Source organism: Pantherophis guttatus, chromosome 10, assembly GCF_059756535.1.
Source record: "Pantherophis guttatus breed Tessera chromosome 10, ASM5975653v1, whole genome shotgun sequence".
NCBI lineage: Eukaryota > Metazoa > Chordata > Lepidosauria > Squamata > Colubridae > Pantherophis > Pantherophis guttatus.
Genome location: NC_142072.1, coordinates 10350746 through 10375274, shown reverse-complemented (window position 1 = coordinate 10375274; position 24529 = coordinate 10350746). Strand labels below are relative to the sequence as shown.

The 24529-nt window shown below is 45.4% G+C and overlaps 1 protein-coding gene across 6 annotated transcripts in view; it reads left to right on the top strand.

Moving 5' to 3' along the window:
* The window catches only part of KMT2B (lysine methyltransferase 2B), a 71726-nt gene that overhangs the window by 4687 nt on the left and 42510 nt on the right, over positions 1 to 24529 (top strand). For all 6 annotated transcript variants that reach the window (XM_060693995.2, XM_087876580.1, XM_087876581.1 and 3 more), the window contains exons 2-7: positions 8038 to 8113; positions 9674 to 11865; positions 13750 to 13860; positions 14125 to 14287; positions 17204 to 17444; positions 21284 to 21339. In XM_060693995.2, the coding sequence (XP_060549978.2) occupies positions 8038 to 8113; positions 9674 to 11865; positions 13750 to 13860; positions 14125 to 14287; positions 17204 to 17444; positions 21284 to 21339 (2839 nt within the window). The remainder of the gene's footprint in view (positions 1 to 8037; positions 8114 to 9673; positions 11866 to 13749; positions 13861 to 14124; positions 14288 to 17203; positions 17445 to 21283; positions 21340 to 24529) is intronic.

Here is a 24529-nt window from a genome sequence, read left to right as displayed (position 1 = left end):
TGGTAACTTGACTTACGTTTATGACGGTTGCAGTGTCCCAGGGTCACGTGTTCCCCTTTTGTGACCTTCTGACAAGCAAAGTCAATGGGGAAGCCAGATTCGCTTAACAACCGTGTTACTAATTTAGCAACTGAAGTGACTCACTTAACAACTTGGCAGGAAAGGTTGTAAAATGGGGCAAAATTCACTTAACAACTGTCTCACTTAGCAGAAATTTTGGGCTCAATTGTGGTCGTTAAGTCGAGGACTTAACGACCACAATTATAGAGAACCTATAGAATTTCTAATAACAAGTTCCCAGATCATCACTGTCAAGGTGACAGGTATTGCAGAGAAAAGCAGAATCCTTCAATGTATTTATGAGCCTTGGTGGTGCAGCAGACTAAATGTATTTAATGAGCCTTGGTGGCACAGCAGACTAAAGTGCTATTAAGTAGCACCAGCTGCCTGCAATTACTGCGGTTCAATTCTCACCAGGCTCAAGGTTGACTCAGCCTTCCATCCTTCCGAGGTAGGTAAAATGAAGACCCGGATTGTGGGGGCAATAAGATGACTTTGTATAAAAAAGAACACCGCTTAGGGGGGGCCCAAAAGCCCTACCAAGCAGGTATATACAAAAGTATGGAGGCTATTGCTTCTCCGGAGAAGGGTGGCATATAAATCGAACCAATAAATAAATAAATAAGTATAAATAATCCTTAAAATAAAACTATTAAGATCTTTATTTCCTTCCCCATGCCCCCTCAAACGTAACCTCCTAGCTCTTTATGAAATACGCTGCTGGTGATATGGTACTACTGGTAGCAGCCACTGAATCTCCATATTTGTTTGTACCATCCAGGGGTGGGTTCTACTTACCTTTACTATCGGTTCGCATCGCGCCCACATGCGCAGATCACTTATGATGACGTCCGGGTCAGTGGGCGGAGCCTCCCACCAGTTTTACTACCAGTTCTTGCGAACCGGATGCAACCCACCAATGGTACCATTCCTCTTCTATTGGAAATGCATGAGCATCTGTCCTACTGCGGAATATGTCAGGACCCATAGGCAATCCATCCGCATCTTCTATTTCCTCCGGGCAGTTATATATGGGTGGCAATGGGTATCTCATAAAAATCTTCCCTTATTTTGCAGCTCACGGGAACAGTTCTAGGATGTGCTAGTGACGGTTGATCAAGACTCAAACCAAATAAACTTTTGAGGCAATAATTTTAATTCATCCAGAGGTTAGCATGGATGAGTTTCTCTTATCTCTCATTGCTTGGACTCACCTGTTCTCTTTTATATACATTTCACTCCATGCTTCTTTGCCTCTTAGAAACTTTCGCCTTTGCTGTAACTGTAGAACTTTTGCAGGATGAAATATGTATAATACCCACACCCATAAGTAAATCGTTGGAAACATCATAAATTATGCTTGGTGTGTGTATGTATCTACAGTTACAGCAAAGGCAAAATGTGTGTGTACACACACACACACACACACACTTTACTGCTGCATCTCATCTTTGCATGCTTACGGGAAAAAATCCCAAGCAAAGGTATCCCAACTCACATTTGTTTCAGTTAATAACGTTTTATGTGCTGGTTGCTTGAGGAGAATCATTTACTGTCCTCAGCTAAATGGCTACCTCAGCCTAGCAAACTTTGATTGAAATAAAATTTGCCTAACATTTTTAGCACACTTGTAATTCTCAAAATTACAACCGTTGCTCAAAGTTTACAACGGCAGTGAAAAAAGTGACTTATGATTGTTTTTCTCACAACCGTTGCAACATCCCCATGGTCATGTGATCGAAATTCAGGCTCTTGGCAACTGGCGTGTACTTATGACGGTTGCAGTGTCCTGGGACCATGTGCTCACCTTTTGTGACCTGGCAAGCAGAGTCAATGGAGAAATCAGATTGACTTCAAGCGTGTTGCTAGTTTAACACCGGTAGCGATTCACTTAACAACTGTGGCAAGAAATGTCGTAAAATGAGTCAAAACAATTGTCTTGGTTAGCAATGGAAATTTTGGGCTCAGTTGTGGTAAGTCGAAGCCGACCTGTACTGTCAACTGTGGCAACTTGAAAATGGGTGGACTTCAACTCTCAGAATTGATATTATCCAGTATGTGTAATATTAATATTTCAGGAAGAGAATGTGCTTGGTGTCAGTTCTTATTATGACTGGTTTCAGAAACATTTGCGCATATGAGTTTGAAGATTGTTTCAGTAATATTCTTCCTTTGAGTATTGAATATCCTGTGGTTTACAGCTAGGTCCTTCGATTACTAGACAGAAGTTAAGGAACGGAAAAGAAACGTTTCCCTCTTAATTTTTTGTGCCAAAGAACTGATGGTCTGAAATCCATTCATTAGCCTATGCTAGTGGTGGTGAACCTTTTACTCACCGAGTATCGAACAGGTACGCGCTTCATACGCTTCGCACAGGCGTGTGCCGTCCGCACTAATGCACGGCTCCTCCCCTGTGCACTGCACCATCTGTGAATGCGCACGGCTTTTGTGTCCCCCCCGTGCGCTGCGTGTGCAACCACACCATCTGCACATGCGCGCAGGTTTCGTGCAGCTCCCCATGTGCTACGTGTACAATCACACCATCTGTGCATGTGTGTGGGTTTCACGCAAGTACTCGTGCGCATGTGCAAATGTGCGTGCATGCGCAGGAGAGCTCCGATGACCAGCTGGGTCCCCTGAATTGCACGCATGTGCACCGGAGGCCACCAGCTGGGGCATGCATATGTGCAGCTGCAGTTGAGTTGGGCGACAGCTCACGTGCCTGGAAAGATGGCTCTGCGTGCCACCTCGGACACGCGTGCCATAGGTTCGCCATCACTGGCCTATACAGTAGCATTAATTGTGGCCAGCATGGATGAACTCTGTTTGCCTTGGTATTTTCTTGAGCTTATTTTTTTCCCCATTTCCAAGGTGCATAAAAGTACAGGATCATGAATGGGTTGAGACATTCAGCAGCCTTGGCCAGCTCAGGCCTATATGCAACAGTGAATGAATAACATTCTTTTTTTTTTTTTAATTTGATTTATATTTATTCTTGCACTATATCCCTGTTTGTGCTGTATCAGGGTTGGAAGATGGAATAGTTGGAAGCTGGGGTGTCAGCCATGCATTGATGCAATTAATTGGTGCACTGAAATATGTAATACCACCAGAGCCTTGGTGGCGCAGTGGACTAAGTGCTGTTAAAGTAGCACTTAGTTGCCAGCTGCCTGCAATTACTGCAAATTCAAATCTCACCAAGCTCAAGGTTGACTCAGCCTTCCATCCTTCCGAGGTAGGTTAAATGAGGACCCGGATTGTGGGGGCAATAAGCTGACTTTGTATAAAAAAGAACACCGCTTAGGGGGGCCCGAAAGCCCTACTAAGCAGGTATATACAAAAGTATGAAGGCTATTGTTTAATGCATTGTAAGCCGCCCTGAGTCTCCGGAGAAGGGCGGCATATAAATCGAACTAATAAATAAATAAAATAAATAATAAATAATATCTATGAATATTCTGGTAGAACTGGGTTTCTTTCTGTTCCAGGGACTCCTTTGAGAGCCTGGTGGAAATTGCAAGTTCCTGCAAATCCTTCTCAGAAGAGTGAATATAGATATATAAAATGAAATAAAGTTATATTCTCCCCCCCATCCATAATCATCTGATTATAGAGAAGTTGGTTGATTCCTCTTAAGGAGTTTTCTGTCAGCTAAAATTCCTCCAAGAACTGAGCCAACCAGGGTGAATTATCAAAAAATTGATAATTTTTTTTAAAAAAAATTAAAAAATGATTTTTTAAATTTAAATCAGATAATTTTTGATTTTTATCAAATTTATTTTAATAAAATGCTTTTGGAGTAAAAATCTATCCAAAGATAGTTTTTTATTTAAGATACATTAATAATTTCGTTTATTCAGCATGAAATGGAGCTTAGTTATGACGCATGAGGCTGTAAATTCTGCAATATTGGGACTGTCGGTGAGTCAACAGCAGGTCAGAGGTGGAGCCGCTGCGGGACAGAGATGACAGTTGCCCTTTTAAAATTATGGTTTAAATCAAGTTGATTTAAATCAAGCCTTTTTACTAGTGATTTAAATTGTGATTTAAATCAACTTGATTTAAATCAAATCCACCCTGGAGCCATCCGACCTATCTTGCTGATATTTAATAAGAATACCTGCAAATTAGTTGCACCTTCCCTTGAATTTCAATAGGGAAGGAAGATAGGATATAAATATAATAAAATCATTTCACATGCATGCCCCCAAACAAAACAATAAACCAGGAGTTCTGCTTTATTAAATGGTATTGTGCCCCATAGCCTATTCATTTATTTCCTCTCCATGAGTTGGTGAACATCCTGCACAGCTGAATGTTAACAAGAACCTGGGATTATGGTTAAATATGTCTAAAAAGCCAGATTTTGTAACAGTGATCCCTGGTTTATAAATCTGCTGCTTTGTAATCCCTGGTTTAGAGACAATATTGTGCTAAATGTATATGATTACTTTATCCATTTACTGTCCATGCCGCTTGCCCAAGGATACACGGTGCAGTTTGCAGCTTAATAAGCCAGAATTCCTAACTTGTTCTGTACGATAGCGCATAATTCTGTATTGATTGATCGATTAGAATACAGAAGACAATAAAAAAAACTGTCTGTAACATAATAGAGCAAGTAAGAAAGAAAATACAGTTCCTATTTCTGTATCATCTCTACAGTTTTACTTCAATAAGATCCATATATCCAGTTCTCAATTGTGCTGTTTTATTCACAATTCCCCACAATGCTGATTAGGGAATTCTGGGAATTGAAGTCCACAAGTCGTAAAGTTGCCAAAGTTGGACATTCCTGGCCTAAACCCACTTGCCTTTCTTTCTTTCCCCAAATCCTGCCATTCAGGGGTTGTAAGTGCTTCCAAATTGTTTCAGAAAGGAGCCTGGCATCATCATCATCATCGTCGTCAGGCTAGAGACTTTCATTTCTTGACCTCTGCTTTCAACTGCAGAAACAGTTTCTCCGTTTCTTGTGTTTGTTTTTCAAGTGATCCGCATGCCCCTCGCCAGAAGAAAATGCTGACAGCTCTTTCTGTCCCCGTGCTGAATAATAAGCTCCATTCGGCACTCTGATCGGATGAGCCGGAGGGAGAGAAAAGTTGGAAGCATTTGTTAGCCAGGCAGGGCTCAGTTTTATGCGTATTTGTTTTCAGATCACTCCTGAATGACTTTACTGGAGTGTCCCCATTACCAGTGGTCACCAGCTCTAGAGGGCTACTGTTCAGTGGTGAAATCCATTTTTTTTTACTACTGGTTCTATGGGTGTGGCTTGGTGGGCGTAGCAGGGGAAGGATACTGTAAAATCTCCATTCCCACCCCACTTCTGGGGGAAGGATGTTGCAAAATCACCATTCCCTCCCCACTTCTGGGGGAAGGATGTTGCAAAATCTCCATTCCCACCCCACTCCAGGGGAAGGATACTGCAAAATCACCATTCCCTCCCAACTTCTGGGGGAAGGATGTTGCAAAATCTCCATTCCCACCCCACTCCAGGGGAAGGATACTGCAAAATCCCCATTCCCTCCCCACTTCTGGGGCCAGCCAGAGGTGGTATTTATCGGTTCTCCAGACGACTCAAAATTTCCACTACTGGTTCTCCGAACTGCTCAAAATTTCCGCTACCGGTTATCCAGAACCTCTCAGAACCTGCTGGATTTCACCCCTGCTACTGTTGATTAATGCATCTGTTTTGGAGATGAAGATCTGGTGTAACTCGCAGCAACTGGCCATTGCCATATTATTTGCCATGCACTTTTAAGGGTAGCATCTTGGGAGAATGGAAAGACGACAGGTAGTCCTTGACTTACGACAGTTCATTTAGTGATCATTTGAAATCACCAAAGCAGTGGGGGGAAAAAAGTGACTTGTGACCATTTTTCAACCTTTTGACCAGCGGTAGGTTCTACATATGCTTACCACTGGTTCGCCACGCACACGCTCGCTTCATGTGTGCGCGCCTTCCATGCATGTGCCCGGCCTTCCACAAATGTGCATTGTTTGCGCGCGCACACCATCCACACATGTGTGCGGCCTTCCACAAATGTGCTTTGCTCGTCTGCGTGCCTTCCGCGCATGCACCCAGCCTCAAAAACGTGGCTAAATAGGATGGCATTACGTCCGGGCAGGTGGGCGCAGTCTCTGCTACCGGTTCGCCTGAACCGGTACGAACCGGCTAAATACCACTCTGCTTATGACCATTGCAGCTTCCCCAAGCTGATCAAAATGATCAAAATTCAGAGGTCACGGGATCCCCTTTTGCGACATTCTGCCAAGCAAAGCAAATGGGGAGGGGGAGCCAGATTTGCTGAACAACCCCGTGGCCCATTTAACAGCCACAGTGACTCGCTGAACAACGGTGGCAAGGAAGATCGTAAAATGGGGCAAAATTCACTTGGCAAAAATGTTTCACGTTTGGGCTCAAAAGAGATGCCTGCTTTTTTCTCTGACCCTGCAAACAGCTGCGTTTATCTGCTTTGCCATGTGATCTTTAATCTTTAGAGAATATGGCCTCAAAACAGAAGGAAGAAAAAGGCTGCTCACTTCGGCTCTGCTTTTTCTTTCTTGATTTTCCCCAGAAGCCCTGCCAGCTTTCACTGAATCTGTACCTGATCTCAGCATACTTTTTTTTTAAAAAAAAATTGCCATCTGTTTCCCAGGTGCTGCTACCTTGACTACGTCTTGATAGTTGGGTCTGAAATCTAGCGATTTATCATGGATCACCTGTCAAAAGAAAAAAAGAGTTTTCGGTCTCTTTGTAGAATTATTTTCTTCTCTTTGCTGTTGAGGCCCAGGATTGTTTCGCCCTCCGTTTTCAAAACTTAACACCTGCGAGTCTTCCTTTCTGAAACTGAGGACTAATCCACAGGCATTCAAATCTTATTAAAAGCTGCTGCATTGTGTGTGTGTGTGGTGGTGGTGGGGGCAGCAGACAGTTGCTATGATTTGGTCGACCTTTCAAATCTAAATTATAAATAATAAAGGCAATGCAGATCTAATAAAGTTCCATGCAGAATTGTCAACTTGATCCTTTCTTTAGAATATATTCAATCTGCCACGTGTGTGTGTGTGTGTGTGAGATCCATGTGTTAAAATGGCCAACCTTTTCTGCTGTATGTACACCTGGGCCTGGGGTATTTCCCAAAGATAATGGGAAAGGTATCCCATTAAGAGCCGTGGTGGCGTAGTGGTTAGAATGCAGTACTGCAGGCTACTTCTGCTGACTGCCAGCAGTTCGATTCTCACTGGCTCAAAGTTGACTCAGACTTCCATCCTTCCGAGGTTGGTAAAATGACCCAAATTGTTGGGGGCAAGATGCTGACTCTGTAAACCTCTTAGACAGGGCTGTGAAGCAGTATATACTGTTTTCCCCCGAAAATAAGACCCTGTCTTATATTTTTTTGAATCCTGAAATAAGCGCTTGGCCTTATTTTCCGGGAGGTCTTATTATTTTGGGGCGTGTGGAGCAAGATGGGGCTCCTCTTACCGTCTTACCTGATTTCCAGCTCTGCATTTAAATATTTTTGGGGATGACTTATTTTCGGGGAAACAGGGTAAGTCTTAAGTGCTATTGCTATTGCTATCCAGAAATTGTTCCTGTTTCAGTAAATGTTGGGGGAGCTTCACAATCATCCAGATCATGGTTGTCCCAAAGGTGCTTTTTCAAGAGGCAACTGAACTTTTTCTTTTTTCCTTGAAGACGTTTCGCTTCTCGTCCAAGAAGCTTCTTCAGTTCTGACTGAATTGTGACTGACCATTCTGAATGAGAACTGAAGAAGCTTCTTGGACGAGAAGCGAAACATCTTCAAGGAAAAACAAAGGAATCCAGTCGCCTTTTGAAAAAGCACCTATGGGAAATCCCAGTAATGCTGGGTTGGGGGAGGGGTATGACTGACCGCATTCTGCAATGTTGCCTGTGATAAGTATGGCATCCTCTCTTTCTGTTGGAATGACCACGGTTACTTTTCTTTCTCCTGGCAGGAAGAGTTCCTGGGCTTCCATTCAGAGGACGACGCTTTTCAAAGCTCACTGCGTGCTGCTCTAAGATCTAAAAGAGGTAAGGAATTTCTGGAGGCATCGATGGGTGGTTTGGGTCCTACCTTGGCATGGGCCAAACTCAGAAGATTCTCGTGAGAGTTTGGCCTTCCATCTTAACATCTTGTTGGGGAGTTTTAGCGTTCTCGCCTAAAACTTCACGGGGTATCAGTTGAGAGCAGAGCAATAGTTGTCAATCTTGCAAAGTGATAATTCCAAGTGTTATTTGACATTTATGTTTTTTAATTAATTTTGAGTGTCCCACAGATTTCCCCCCCTGCTAATGGAATCATATATGGAAGTTGTGGTTTAGTATGTTGTAGGAACTAGCCCATCACACTCACAATAAGATAGTTTCTCTATAATATATTGTGTTTTGTCAATTTGAGTTTTGGGTCAAAAGGTCTGGACTGAGCCAAACTATAGTTTCTGTATGTATCGTAACGTTCAAAGGCAGATTCCCAAACAGAATGTGATCCCATTTTTTTAGTCTTCATGTGAAAGTCTTCAATTCCAATGCTATTAGTCTGAGTTAAAGAAATAATATTTAATCATTTTAAAAGACAAGTTGCTGTCCCATACTTATATGGCACCTGGCTTCCTTGAAATTGGATATATTGTATTGCAATATAGGAAGGACGTTGTTTAGAACAGGTCCAAAAATCCTTCCATTTTCCAGCAGTTGTATCCATGCATAATAATCACATTAGTTATGACACTATACTTGAAGCAGTAGCTTTTCTAGTGGGTCTAATACTAGGATCTGTTTTGTGTGTGTGTGTGTATGAATGAATGAATGTGGAATGAATAATTCCAAGGACTCTGATACTGCCATTTTTTAAAAACTCACTTCTAATACCATTTATTGATTCTTCTGAGACTTCTGAGGCTCTTCAGTTTTATAGGATTCCCAGTATTTTAACACCTTTTGTGACATTTGGCGCAGCTTGGTTTGGCTTGTATGATCCCTCGCCAGATGTGAAGTTTTTTGCCACTGTTGTTAAGTGAATGATGGGTCGGATAGATGGGACCGGCAAGAGACGGTCCCTCAGATAACCTGGTCCCAAGCCACGAATGGTCGCTAAACCAGTGGTTGCAAGTTGAGGACTACCTGTATGAACAGAATAGGGCAGGGGTGTCAAACCCAAGGCCCGTGGGCTGGATCCAGCCTGCAATGTGGTCAGATCTGGCCCGCGGGGCTGTCCTGGAAAATATAAGGAGCCGGCCCGCATCACTTCAGCCCAGTCTACCCAATGCAAAGAGGAAACATCGGGCCCAGTGTGGCTTCGGCCCAGTCTACCCAGTGCAAAGAGGAAACGTGCCAGCAGTTTGGGGAGTAGTGTCAAGCTGGCCACGCCCACCCAGTCAGCCACGCCCACCCCAAGGTCAACCAGTGCCCTGATGCAGGCCCTCAATGAAATTGAGTTTGACACCCCTGGAATAGGGCAATCTTCAACTGGTAATGGACTTCTTTTGGTAGCCTGGGGGTAGGAAATTGCAGTTGACCAGCAGTTTTTGTGAGTGAACCCCTGTAGCTGAGTCATTTTTTTTTTATAGCTAAGATTACTCTTTCTTTGCACAGGTACCTCTCTGCTTCCGCATGGCAGGAGGAAGAGGACATTTGCTGAGGACTCCGTTTCCAAAAGGTTGGCCAAACAAAAGGCTGTGGAATCCCAGCGGGAGCGTATGGTGAAAGCTTTGGCTGAGCTGCTTCAGAGGACCAAAGGGACCCCAGCAAGGATAGGCCGGCCAGCAACATCTGGTCCAAAAGTGCTCAGGATGCTTCCTAAGCAGACTCAAGCTGACCCAGAACCTGCTGACCCATTAAAATCCACCGCTCCTCCCCTTCTTCCACCACCACCGACAGAGAAGACTCTCAATTCCACTGCCTCACCCAGGCCACGAGGCCGGCCACGTGGCTCCTTCACAAAGAAACCAGTTAGAAGACCTCCTCACGAGAGCACCAACACTTCAACTTCCATCCCGGAGCCTAACAATAATATACAGCTTCCCTCATCGTGCGCAGAAGAAATCAGCGCGTCTTCTGAGCCGGCCGAAGCTTTGAAGAAACCACCGCTCATCCTCAAGTTCTTCTCCAAAGCCAGGCGGCATAAATCTGGCCAGTTGGTGGTGACTCACGTCCGGCTAAAGACCCATGGTCACCGGAGGGGCCGGAAGAGGAAGTGGAGCGTGGTGCCAGAAAAAAAGCTCTCCCCGCTTCCTTCGGAGGCCGTGTCCGAATCGGAAGCAGTTTTGTCAGAGCCGGATACCTCTGACCCAGAACCCAAACCGAACGAACCCCCTACTCCTCATTTGCTTTCAGAGAATCCTGCCCCCAACTCCTCCTCTCCTCAGCCCAAATCCCCAGTCTCGAAACCAGAGCCACAACTGGAGGCAGTCGTCCAGGAACTGCAGCCAGCCCCGGAGGCACCTATCCCAGAACCGGAGGCCTCTGTCCCAGAACCAAAGTCTTCTGTACCCGAAGGCGAAGTTCTTCCTTCTCCCAACCAGGGATCTCGGAAACAGGAGCCACAGCAGCCCTCTCCGCCAAGCGATGGAGCTGCCCTCCTTTCCCAGAAGGGGCCTTCTAGGGTTGCCCTTTCTATCAGGGCACAGCGTTTGAAACGGGGTCGTGGGCGGCGCATGGCAACTCAGCCGTTGCCAGGCAAGATGAGGGAGGAGGCTGGGGGAACAGCTCAGCAGTCAGGCATCGCTGGCTCCGAAGAGGTCCCGGCTCTCAAGACCACCTTCCTCAAAAATATCCGTCAGTTCATCATGCCGGTGGTGAGCGCCCGGTCATCTCGTCTCATTCGGACCCCCCGTCGCTTCATGGATGAGATCCCGCAGAAGGCAACCAAGCTTTTGGAAAGCCCTGTCCCTGACGGGCCTTTAGACAAGCAGGAAGCTTCTTTGTTGCCGTTGCAGGGGGGCCCCCAGCAGCTGAACCCCTCGGTCCCCGGTTCTCCAGAAAAAGATACCTCCGGGGCCCCTTCCTCCCCATCTTCCCCTAGCGTGCTCCACATAACTTCCACAGCACCGGCCCTGCCTGAGAAACGGCGATCCATCCTTCGGGAACCCACATTCCGATGGACCTCACTCAGCCCCACTTTGTCCCCCAAAGATATGGGAAAGGCTCTCTTTCAGGTGCCTAGTGAAGATGCGTCTCTTGTGCCCAGTGCGCCGGCCCCCGTCCCTTCCACCCCAACCAAGCGCACTCCCTTGCTACGGGCTCCCCAGTTTACACCTAGCGAGGCGCACCTTAAGATCTACGAATCCCTCTCGGTGTCTCCCGAAGAGTCTGACTTGGTGCCGGCTTCCCCCGAGGTCAGAAGGGACCCCCCGGTGCCGCTACAAGAAGCTACCTTGCTCTCCAATGAGCCCGTGGTGACCCGCAGTGGCAAAAAGCTGGTGGGAAGGACCAACCACCTTGCTTTGCCCCTCTTCACGGAGGTTCCCAAACCCCTCGAAGCTCAGAGCAAAGAGCTCATCACCATGGAGGACGTCAATTCTCCCGGCGTGGTTCACAAGCTGGCCATCCGGAGAGTCGTGCCTCCCTCCACCCAAGTGGAGGAGCAAGAAGAGAAAGCGGCGGACAGTTCGGAGAGCGAAGCAGAACCCGCAAGCCTCTCTATGGAGGAAGCGAAGCCCCCCGTGCAGCAGCCCAAGCCCATCGTCACGTCGCTCTCCAGCATGGATAAAGTTTACAGCCTGCTGACTCGCGCCAAGGTGCAGCTGTACAAGATTGACCAACAGAAGCAATTCAAATTCATCCCGGTAAGAGAAACCCTCCAAGTTGAACGATGCAGATTTTGGAATCGAGGCAAGGGTAGGCCAGGTCCATCGGGGTAGGGGTGACAGGTGCAAGAAGTCAGGATCCAGGATAGAGGTCAAAAAGTCCCTGACTTACGACCACCATTGAGCCCCAAATTTCTGTTGCTAAGCGAGGTATTTGTAAAGTGAGTTTTGCCCCCCCTTTTATGACTTTTCTGCAGTTGTTAAGTGAGTCGCTGCAGTTGTTAACTTAGTGACAAGGTTGTTCTGTGAATCTGGCTTCCCCATTGACTTTGCTTGTCAGGAAGTCGCAAAAGGGGATCGCATGACCCTGGGACACTGCAACGGTCATAAATATGAGTCAGTTGCCAAGCATGTGAATTTTGATCATGTGTCCAGGGGAATGCTGCAATAGTCATAAGTTGAAAAACAATCATAAGCCACTTTTTTCAGTGCCGTTGTAACTTTGGTCACTAAATGAACTGTTGTAAGTTGAGGACTACCCGTGCAAGTTTATTTCATGCTACCTTTGCATAAGAATCTAAACTACTAACGATCCAGGCACATTGGCACCAGATAAGAGTCAACAGACTTCAAGTAGGGCTGGATTTAGGTGTTTTAAGGGGGTGTAGAGACTCCAGACTGATGATGCATTTGACCCCGCCCTCAGGCTCAGCCTGGTTGTTTCACGCAGGGGATAGAGAGTTATGGTTTTCAGGTTGTTGGTGGTATTTGAGCACAGCACAGAGTTCCATTTTGATACCGAACAGATGAATTACTCTATGAATGCACCCCAGGTTAGAAATCTTGATATTTCCATCCTCTGTTTTGGAGAATTATCAAGGGAACATTTTGCAGATCTAGCACTCAAAATGGTATAAAAGTGGTGCAGAATCCGAAGAATTGGGTTTATTGTCCCTATCTTTATTTAAGTTCTGCCCCTAGGAAAGAAATCAAAAGGTTCTGAGATATTCTGAGCAGTAAATGAGAAGAATGGGGATTGGGACAAGCTACCACCTATGGTTCGAAGGTGATAGCTACTTTGAGGCTGGGCTTATATTTTGCTCTAAAACTTTAAGACTTGTGGACTTCAAGTCCCAGAATTCCCCAGCCAGCCTCAGAACATGGCTGACTAACTTGGAAGTCCACAAGTCTTAAAGTTGGCAATGTTGGACACCCCTGCTCTACATCAGTGGTGGGTTGGCCGGATCGGGCGAACTGGTAGCGGCGGGAGGCTCCGCCCACCCGCCTGGACGTCTCTGCACATGCGCAGAAGCGTTGAACGTGTGCGCATCCACGAGCGAACCGGTAGCGACGGGATTTGAACCCCTCTACTGCTCTACACCATAGTAGCTTGCCTTTATCAAACATGCTTAAGGTGACCAGTGCCAAAGCTAGCGGTTGCATGCACACAAATATGCCATGTATGACAACTGTCAAATCTTTTTTTAGTGGGTTTTTGTGATACCGTTTTTTTGTGACATAGCCTGAACTCTGGCCATTTGGTAAACTTATGGTTCGGTGTGTTTTGAAAATCCTGCAATTGGATTCCTACAGTTACCAGGTTGAGTGTGCTACATGACGGAGACATGTTTTGTTTGGTTTTGGCTTGACGTTGTTGTGTGAACACAGCCCATCTGTTGTTTATTCAATTAGCCACAGCGAAGCATCGGATGGTTTAGCGTGATTTGAGCGTGCCCTTGGGACTCTGCGCGCCTGGCCATAGCTGTGCGCACCATGGGAAATGATTGGTGTATTGAGAGATTTCTGGAATGAAAGCTGCCATTGTGTTGGAAAATGGGCAGAATTGTTTGGGGAATTAAGTATCAAAGGGGAGGGGGGGTCCCAAACCATGTGGGTTATAATGCTTGCATCCTTTTCTCCTAGGGGTGTCAAAGTATCAAGGCCGAGGCCTTTGAGACTCCAAAAATCCCAGCTGAGCAAGAGACGACCGAAGACCTCAACACGACCGAAGACAAAAAAGAGGTTAGAAAACAGGTAATTTTGCAGCCATGTGGCCGTGTTCCAAATACAAAAGCATGGGAAATCTGGGCGCTGTGCTCGATAACCTAGTTATCGTGGCGCACTTCACGGTTTGTGGCTTAATACTATGCGTGAGCTCAGCCACTCACAGGCCTGCCAGCGCGACGTGGCTCAGCACGATGCATGGACCATGGCCAAACCATCAGAACGGTTTCGAAGAACCAGCTCTGCTGCTTGTCACTCATGATAACGGGTGTTCTTCCTGCACGTTCTTGACAGGGCCAGGAGTCCCCCGTGCAGGGCCCACGGATCAAGCACGTTTGTCGGCATGCCTCGGTGGCCTTAGGGCAGTCTCGTGCGATGGTGCCAGAGGATGTGCCACGCCTCAGTGCCCTGCCTTTGCGGGAGAGGGAAGAGATTGCTGGATCGCCCACCATAGAGGGTGAGTATTTGTGGAAGGGATTGGCTAACAACTCTACTTGTGCCTTCTGGACTCGCTTTGTCCCGCTGGGTAAACCTGTTTCTTGGGTAAATTGTCTATCTTAATATGTAATGCCTGCTAATGACATCATGAGGCAAAGCTTTTATTCAACCTTGGGTGGAATAAACATAGAAAAAGACTGGAACACCTACATAGGCTTTATTTAGACTGGATATACCGTATTTTTCAGAGTATAAGACGTACTGGATTATAAGACGCACCTACCTTTTTTGGTGAGGAAAACAAGAAAAAGAAATCTGCCTCTGCCTCCCAGCAATTTTGCCTCCTTGCAGCAAACAGCAAACAGCCTGCTTTACTTTCATTTTCATTTTCAGCATAGCTTGATTAGCACAAGGAAAAAAAAAATCTGGTCCAGCAATTTATCTCCTTGCAGCAAGCAGCAGAGGCCCACGCAAAACAGCTGAGAGTAAAATAGCTGAGAGTCGGGAGGCAGATCCAATCAACTTGCGCTAATTAGGCTGTGCTGAAGCTGAAAGGAACTGTTTCTTCTTGCACATTCGGTGTATAAAATGCACCTAAATTTTCGCCGCCTTTTGTGGGGGGGGGGAAGGTGCATCTTTCGGTATCTGTTTGCTTGTTTGTCCGGAGAAGAGGAATCCTGGCTTAGTTTGAGTGGGGTGGGGGTGGATGTGGCAACAAGGGAGGAAGGAGCACTATTGAAATACATAGCTTTGGATTCCTCCATAGGCTTACAAATCAGTGAGATGATCCCTGCAGGTAGAGGTAATGCTGATCATGTTCCAGGGCCATTTTGTTAACTTCTTAGCAACTCCCTTTTGAAGATTGAAGCGTATGCATGACAGTTTTTTTTTTGTTGAAAGTGCAATTTGAGCCTGTATTAGGAACACCTTGCAAGCATATCTGAACCATTTTTTTTTTTTAAAAAAAGCCAGGCTCTAAGTCTCATGGTCTTGGCTCTTAGGCCAAGCTAGTTACCTGTTATATAGGGTTCAGATGGGTGTGTGTGTGTGAGAATCTAAATGTGTGTTGCCGTGGTTTATACATGCTTCAAAGAATTTGCTTAAGCTGCACCGTCCCTGCACCTGAATGTGCAATTTCTACACTTTTGCTTTACAAGCAAAACTCTATAATATGTAAATGCAAAAAGTCCTTTTATGGGTGTCTTATAATTTGAGTTGGACTGAAGCTTCTTCAGCCTGTTCCATCCACCGTTCCATCGTGGCACTTTTTCCTCTAAGGAAATCAGACTTCTGCTACTCCCCAGATAAGATAGAAATAACAGAGGTAGAAAGTTTTGTCTAACTCACGGGCTCCCAAATTCCTCAGCTCATTAACCCCTTCATGAAGTTTCAGATTGTTCGACTCCCAAACATTTATTATATGAAAATAATTCAATAAATACAATTTTAACTAACACTGCTAGTACTGCTACTAGTAATAAGGACTATTCAAGACCAGTCTTGCTGGCAGCTGACTGTGCATCTGTGGGTAATATCTCTCACTGCTGGCTACTTCATCTTCAGGACTAGCGTGTTTGCCCAAAAATACAACCTATTCAGAAAATAAGTTCTAGCTTGATTTTTACATGTGCACCCAATATAAGCCCTACCCCCAAAATAAGCCCTAATTAAGACCCCGCCCACTCCAGGGTGCAGGGGAAAAAATTAAGCTAGGGTAGGGATGGGGGGTGGTGGAGCTGCCTTACCAGGGGTGAAATGCTCCTGGTTCAGACCAGATCGCCCAATCCAATAGCGATGGTGGTGGGTGGTTCGGAGAACCGGTAGCAAAAGTCCCCCCTTCCCCCCCCACAATACCCAGCTGAGCCACACAATCATCAGAGGTTTTTTTTTTTTTACTTTTAAAAGCATTTTTTCTACAACCTCTTCCGACGAAAAAATGCTTTTAAAAGTAAAAAAAAAAAGCCTCTGATGATCGCGCGGCTCAGCTGGGATCGTCAGAGGCTTTTCAAAAAGCATTTTTTTCTGCAACCTCTTGGCTACAGTGGTAAAAAAATGCTTCGAAAAGTCTCTGACGATCCCAGCTGAATTGCCTGATTGTCAGAGAAGCTTTTCAAAGCATTTTTTAAAAAAGCCTTTCTGACAATCCCAACTGAGTTGCCTGATCGGCAGAGGCTTTTCAAAGCATTAGAAAAAATGCTTTGAAAAATTTTTTTTTTAAAAAAAAAGTTGGCCACGCCCACCCAGTCACATTACACCTCCCCCCCTCCCACCAAGCCATGCCCACAGAACCGGTAGTAACAAATTTTACATTTCACCCCTGTGCCTTACTACTTACTTTTGGACAATTGCAGCCAGCAAGGCTTTCCTGAAGGCCTCTGTAGCCGATAACAGAGCTCCAGATCGATCTGGAGCTCTGTTATCGGCTACAGAGGCCTTCAGGAAAGCCTTGCCGACCGAAGAAGTTCCTGAAGGCCTCTGACAGCGAAAAGAAGGCCGGGGGCGAGGCGCACAAGTGAAGTGAGTCAGTGGATGACATCCCCCCCCCCCCGAAAATAAGACCTGGTAACTTTTTTGGTGGCCAAAAAAAAAAAAAAAAGTAGAAGACAGGGTCTTATTTTCAGGGAAACATGGTAGTGTGGAGATCTACAGAGACTCCAGAAGATTAATTGACCCCAATTGGCCTTCCATCATTTATCAGTTACCTCTTGACCCCAAGCCATTTATTAACCCCTTGGGTGGTCCCATTGACCCTTGAAGGCCAATCTTGAACACCTTGGGGAACCCTGATCTAACCTGTCAAGTCAGAATCGTACGTCAGCTAATCATCGTGGGTTCATTTTAGCTGCAGTCTGGAATGAAGTTCAAAGAGGCTTAAAGGATTAGGGAATTGCAGCATCGGGCGTACAGTCAGGTTAATGTTTGGACTGTTCCACAGAGACCTCGTCAGCGTCTGAGAACGAGTGTGGCCAGCAGAAACAAGTGAAGCCGGATTCCGCCGTCAAGGCTACGCCGCCCCCTGTGCGTCGCCACGTCTCTCACCATCACGGCAAAAAGAACCGAATGACTCGCTGTGGGAAGTGCAAAGGATGCCTGAGGCTCCAGGACTGCGGCGAATGCATCAACTGCCTAGACAAACCAAAATTTGGCGGGCCAAACACTAAGAAGCAATGCTGCGTGTGAGTGTGTCTGAGAAGTCCCCCAACTCCAGCTCCTTCCGTGCTTGCTGAGCATTAGAAAACAGGGCTTCAGGGTTTGATCCATAGCCGAGAAGAAAGGCTAAAATCTGTAGCTACTTGCTGGGCTTCTTCGGAGGAGAATCATAAGTCAGGGAGTCAGCAGAGAGGGGACCACAGGCATTGACATAGTAACATCTTTGCTTATTGGCTTGATTTATATCCTGCTTTTCCTCTAAAAGCTCAAAGTGGCTTATATAGTCCTCGTGCTATCAGTTTCATTCCAGCATGGACTGAGTGATGGCGACTGGCCAGAGTCACTCAGTGAGCTTCCATTAAGTGTGGGTTTTATTAGGAGATTCCCTTAACAGAGTTAATACCTAAACCAAGAGTCTCCAACCTTGGCAACTTTAAGACTTGTGCACTTCAACTCCCAGAATTCTGCTGGCTGAGGAATTCTGGGAGCTGAAGTCCGCAGGTCTTAACGTTGCCAAGGTTGGATTCCCCTGCCCTAAACTTGACGGTATATTACACTTACACATTCTGAGACCCCGGTTTAAATGCCCTCTAAAGGTGCACTTAAGGTTGAGTCAGAATACTGAAATATAAGCATGGCGTGTTATATTCTCTCTAAATCTGTATCACAATTAATGTGCAAGTTAAATACAAGTAGTCCTCAACTTACAACCACAATTGAGCCGAAAATTTATATTGCCAAGTGAGAAATTTTTAAAGTTAATTTGCCCCATTTTACGACTTTTCTCGCCACGTTTGTTAAGTGAATCACTGCAGTTCTTAAATTAGTAACACGGTTGTTAAGTGAACCTGGTTTCCCCATTGACTTTGCTTGTCAGAAGGTCGCAAAAAAGGGGTGACATAACTCCAGGACACTGCAACCGTCATAAATATGAGTCAGTTGTCAAGCATCCGAATGTAAGTCATGTGACCGTGGAGATGCTGCAACGGTCGTGTGAAAAATGGTCACAAGTCAATTTTTTTCAGGGCCGTTGTAACTTTGAACGGTCACTAAATGAACTGTTGTAAGTCAAGGACTATCTGTAAATGCAAACCTCACCATGCCACACAGATTGTGATAAAGATCCCAAACTCTCAGGTTGAGTTGACTAAGTGATGGGATTCAGCCGGTTCGGGCAGGTTTGAGCGAACCGGTTGTTAAATTCCCCTCCCCTTCCAGGAGTCCTCACGCACCCCATTTTGACTCCCCAGGTAAGCGCAGGGAGGCCTACTAGGCCCAAAACGAGGCCCGGGGGGGTACAACGCCCTCCCCCCTGCAGCCCGTTTTTGTTCCCAGGAGGCTTCAGGGAGGCCTACTAGGCCCAAAATGGGGCACAGCGGGTTCCCCCCCCTCCCGGCAGCCCATTTTTGCTCTCGGGGGTGCCAGAGGCCAAGTGCTGCCTGTCACACCCCCTGGCCACGCCCACCCAGCTGATCATTAGGGCAGAGAACCAGTTGTTAAATTATTTGAATCCCACCACTGGGATAGCCCGTTTCCTTTTGTTATCTTGCATTTTTTCTACTCTCATAATTTGGCTCCGAGTAGGTAGTGTGTCACTTCTGAGTGCTCTGAAGCTGAACAGATGCCACCCTACCAGCATCTAACTCACTGCTGGAATTCCTTTCTCTCCTTCCAGGACTGTCTTACAATTTTCTACAACTGGATATTGCCTGCTGTGAGTCTTTGGACTCTTATTATTAATATGTGCGATAGGGCAGGAAGGAGAAGGTGATTAGGCAAACTCGGTAGCCTTGTTTTCTTTTTCTAGTCTCAGGAGGCTAGCCCTGATGATGTTACCGAGTTGGATAATGAAACGTCTGCAAGAAAACAACCAAGCTCAGAGAGCACCAAGGACCCCTTTGTTTTCTTATACGCACTCACACAGTCCTTAGAGTTTAGAAATATCCTGTTTTGGGGCATGATCTTCCTGGAACAGAAAAACAATAAGATTTCAATGAAAACGGCAGAAGTGTAGGACGGAGAAAATAATCCCTGAAGAAAACTCTTGGAACTCTATAGAATTAGAACCGCTCTTTTTCAATCTAGGTAACTTTAAGATGTGTGGACTTCAACTCCCAGAATTCTTCAGTCAACCTGTCTTAAGGAATTCTGGGAGCTGAAGCCAACACATCTTACAGTGGCCAAGACTGAAAACACTGCAATAGAATCTCAAGTCTTTTCCCTCATGGGACAATGCATACTTGTCAAGGAGGATGAAAATTCTTTTTCTTTTTCATAGGTGTAGTGGGGGGGAGAATAGAAATTTACAAATTGTGCAGGCAGGACATTGCATTTCTCCCAGCAGAGGTTTCATTTTAAGCATAAACCATCCTTCCCCCAACCTGGTCCTGCCAAGAGGTTGATTTTCAACTTCTACATCCAGCCAGCCAGTGGGAGGATTCAGATACCCAATACATTTGGAAAGCTTCATGTGTCCAATGTCAGGGTTCCGATGGATGCCCTAATTAAATCATGAGCGTCGAGCCAAGTTTCAAAAGAAACCCAGTTATTTATTAGGAGCTTCATGTTGGCACATTCCAAGTGAAGCCAACTCTGACCCCACATAATTTACAGCGCAGACTTGACCCTGTTTCCCCCCTCCCCCCAGGGTGTGTCATCAGTCACATTCTCCAACGGAGCAATTTTGCGGATTGTAGAGATCACTCCCCTCTGGCCGCTGTAGGTAGCCCTGGGAGACAGCCTTGAGAGAGATATGTCTGGAATGTGCTTTTGTTTTTGGCTGCCATGCTGCTTTGCCATTTTCCCATCTCCCTTGCCTATGGCAACTCGAGAGCAGGCCAGGGATGCTTTATCCAAATTATTGTGTGACACGTGGATTTCCTAATTTTAATCGGAGTCATTGTTTTCCTGTCTTAGGACACGTATCTCTCTTGCTTCTAGCAGAGTGATGTGATAGAAAGACCAATTTTCTACTTAATTTCTCCAATGAACTCACCTTGTCCTGAGGAAGGCCTAGGGCTCTGCTGCTGGCTTTGCTTAAGGCTTGCGTCTAACCTATTACAGAATAACAGAGTTGGAAGGGACCTTGGAGGTCTTTTAGTCCAACTTCCTGCAGGAGACGCTATATCATTCCAGACAAGTTGGCTGTCCAGTCTCTTCTTAAAAGGCTTATAAAAAGCCTCTGGTCTGTATGACTTACGTTTCAATGGCTGTCAAATGTGAATTCAGTTAGGGTGAGAAAAAAGGGGCTTCAGGCATCATGAGGCATCCAGAGCCCACCCACTCCGCCTGCCGTTTAAAAACATCTTTTAAAATAATTACAGGAAGTTGGCATTGCTGCCAAACAAAAAGTCAGACTCTGGCACATTTTCAGGAAGGATCCTGGTTCCCCACAAAAGGCTTACCGTGACACTAGAGAATTCAACATTTAATCAATTGGTATTTCTACTTAATAGTCCACTGTGGCAGCCATGTTACCCTTTGAGCCGTGGTTGCATAGTGGTTAGAGGGCAGTACTGCAGGCTACTTCTGCTGACTGCCGGCTGCCTGCAATTTGGCAGTTCGAATCTCACCAGGCTCAAGGTTGGACTCAGCCTTCCATCCTTCCGAGGTGGGTAAAATGAGGACCCAGATTGTTGGGGGCAATAGGCTGGCTCTGTAAACTGCTTAGAGAGGGCTATAAAGCACTGTAAAGCAGTATATAACCTAAGTCCTATTTCTATTGCTATTGTGCTCTCCTAAAGTCCAGATGTGTCCCCCTCCCAAGCTTGTGTCCTTGCTTATTTCTAAATCCCTGGGCTGAAGAGTCTGTTGGAGGTAGTTTTTCTTTTTTCCTCTACTCTGACAATGTATGTCTGGCTGACAGGTATCGGAAGTGCGACAAGATTGAAGCACGGCGAGTGGAACGGCTGTCTAAGAAAGGTAACAGTTGAGTGATTGAACATGGCTGGACTAATGTGCTCCTGTGACTTGGTTGCGTGATCATGTGTGGTCCCTTCTCTGTGTGTGTCTTTGGTTTTCCTGTTAGATATTCTATGACCACCTAGTCAGGGGCATATATATATTTTTTTTTTTTTGGGAATATTTGTATACCTTTGTATAACCATACTAGCTAAAGTCCAGCCCATACCAAAGGGCTGGAATTCTGCACTGAATGTCCAAACTTGGATGGCGAGCACTGATTTCTCCATTATGCCGGAATGAATAATAACGTTTGATGCTTCACATCCCAAGTGCCTGTGTTTAGACAGGCTTTTTAATGTTCTAGTAGTTTTGCCTTTGAAAAGTTTTGTATAAGTCCAAAGCTAATGTTTCTACTGTCTTTAATTGTAGCTTTTTGCAATTGTGTGTTTTTGATACACTTTCATTGTTTCCTCGATTCGGCTTTGTTTGTTTTATCTACCTTCCTGTTAAACCACACGGGGCGTAAATGTTTGTGGGAAAGGCGGGTTTACCAATGGAAATGACCATTGCTAATAACTCACTTTGTATATTGGAGGGTTTCTATTTTACAACCTGTGCAGATTGAACATATTAAATTGTAACACGGCACGATTTTGTGAAGAAGTTGAAATGTGGTATGTAAACCGTCAGGGATGGGGAAGAAGCATTAAGTCCTATGAGACAAATAAAGGAAGGGTCCAAGTTGGGGGGGGGGAGCATGTAGTATTCTTTGGAAGAAATGGTACCTCCCTTAAGAAAAGCTCATTTCCTTGGACCACAGAATCCTTCCCTTTTGGGGCTGTGGGAGGAACACATTCCTCTTTATGGTACGTTTCTGTGCTGCAGTTCCCTACATATTTGTTGAAAATACATGCTTGTTGTAGAATATTATCAACAAGCCCCCAAAGGTGACTAGCCCGCTCTTAAGGTTGAGGGCTTTCAAGGTGTTTTGTACTGGTCACAGAAGAGGTGAAACTAATATGAAAACCAAGCAAAGTCGGCAGAGAAGGAACTCAAAGTCATGTCCTCTCCTGCCAGCCCAGTCAGTCACCTTGGATGACCAAGGCAGTTATTAAATATCAAGGTCATCAAGTGAAGGTGAGCTCCTGAGGATCTGTGTACAGAATTTATGCCAGAAACCAAATCATGCATTATGTGGCTTGATGATAAACATACAGAACATCAGATGTCCCACTTGGGAGGATCCAAACTCATCTTCTGCCCTCCCCCCCCTCCCCCCCCCCAGGATACTGCTGTGCTGCTATTGAACAATGTCTGCTCACTCACACTCCCCCGGGCCTTTTTCATGTTTCTTGGAGCAAAGTCTGTTTCATGAAGAGTAGTTTCCAGAGAATCTTTAAATAAATAAATTTCTATTGCAGTTTGCTTCAAGAATATTGAGGTGGGGGGGGGGCAGAGGCCCTATCGAGTTAGGATGATTTAATATTGGGCTCCTTTGTGCAGTTAGGCCTCAACACTTTAGAAACAACTCATTACTGTTGTGACTTGGCCTCTAATTTTGCTTTTTATTTCTCGATGAACATTGCAGTCGGTTTAGCTTTGTAGGCTGTCCAGATCCAAAGATCTGAGGCCAGAGAGCTGACCTGTTCTTGGCTCAAAGGTGGGGTTTTTTTTCCAAGTGGCAACTGAACTTCCTTTATTTTTCCTTGAAGGCGTTTCGCTTCTCATCCAAGAAGCTTCTTCAGCTCTGAACTGAAGAAGCTTCTTGGATGAGAAGCAAAATGCCCTCAAGGAAAAACCAAAGTCAAGTCCAGCTGCCCCTTGAAAAAGCACCTTTGGGACAGACATGACCTGGATGACTAAGAACCTTCATAGACGTAGACCTATTTCTTAAGATTTTTGCTTTCTGAAAAAAAACGTGCTTGATTGCACACAAGCTTTATATTAAAATGAAAATAAATTCCAAAGACCTGCTCTACCTCCACAGTCACAGTTGATCTTTTCACCAAGGAAACACTTTCATATCAGGTCAGACTTTTTGACCCTCATGTCTTTGGGCTGTCAGCAGCTCTCCGATGGCCAGCCTAGCTTTTCCCCTCTCCTGCTGTTTCCCTCTGGAGCTGCCAAAAATTATATTAGGAACTTTCTACAAAGCATGACCTCTTTATCACTGAGTAGTTGCCCACTCTTGAGTGGATGCTAACTGGTCCATTGACCTGGTTGAACGTATTCCCAGCTCTGTATCTTGTTTCTTCTTAATGTGTATTGTCCGTAGCCATTACACTGAATTGTGCTTGTTTCCCCCTAGAATGTGCTGTTCCTTTCACTCCCCTTGTTTCATGCTGTGACAAATACACCTAAGCCCTGAATCATGAACTATTGGTACCTGTTTGCAATTTGAAATACTGTTCCATCTAGTTGAAAATCTTGGGCAGGCTGTCTTTCACTAATTCCATGAAACCTGAGATTGGTGCCCCAAGGTTTCCCATCCGGTCCTTCTTCCAAATGCTAACCAGGGTCGGTCCCGCTTAGCTTAAGGAAGATGGCTCCATCACACAACCTCCAGGCCACGTCTTCGATCCTGGGGACAGAAGCTCCTTACCGTTTTCTCTGGAGATACATATTTGGTTTCACGGAAATATAGCCATGAAAGGGAATGTAATTTAAAGAGATACCCTGTTTAGGTCATTGTCTCCTGCCCCAAAGCTATTTAAAACAGGCCCTTTGGCCTCAGATTTTTTTTCCTCCTAGCACCATTTCTCCAGTCACCTGTGTCCCCAACGAAAGAAATATGATACTCATCTTGGTCTTTTGTTTCCTCAAGCGAGGGATTCCAAAAACAAAAATATTTGGCAAACCCCCGGGCTGTTCTTCTGCTGCCCTTCCAATGGGAACGTGGAAATCTGATCTGCTGCAATTTTAAGTTTTCATTATTGGTGAGGATATAAGCGCTTCTATGATATTGCCAAACGGTGCAGATTTTCTACCGCTGACATTAGCCGTGCGTCCATCTTGACCCTCTCTTGCCCTTCAGAGTTCAGTTTTTTGTAGGCTCCTGTCATATGGAAACATTTACCCTCTTAAAGCGACTATTAAAATGCTATCTAACCTTTATATCCTGCTTTCCAGTGTTCTAATTGCTCTTAAGATGCCTCACGCTCTACTAATCCTTAAAAACGGCCTTGGGAAATGGGATATGTGGTGCTCT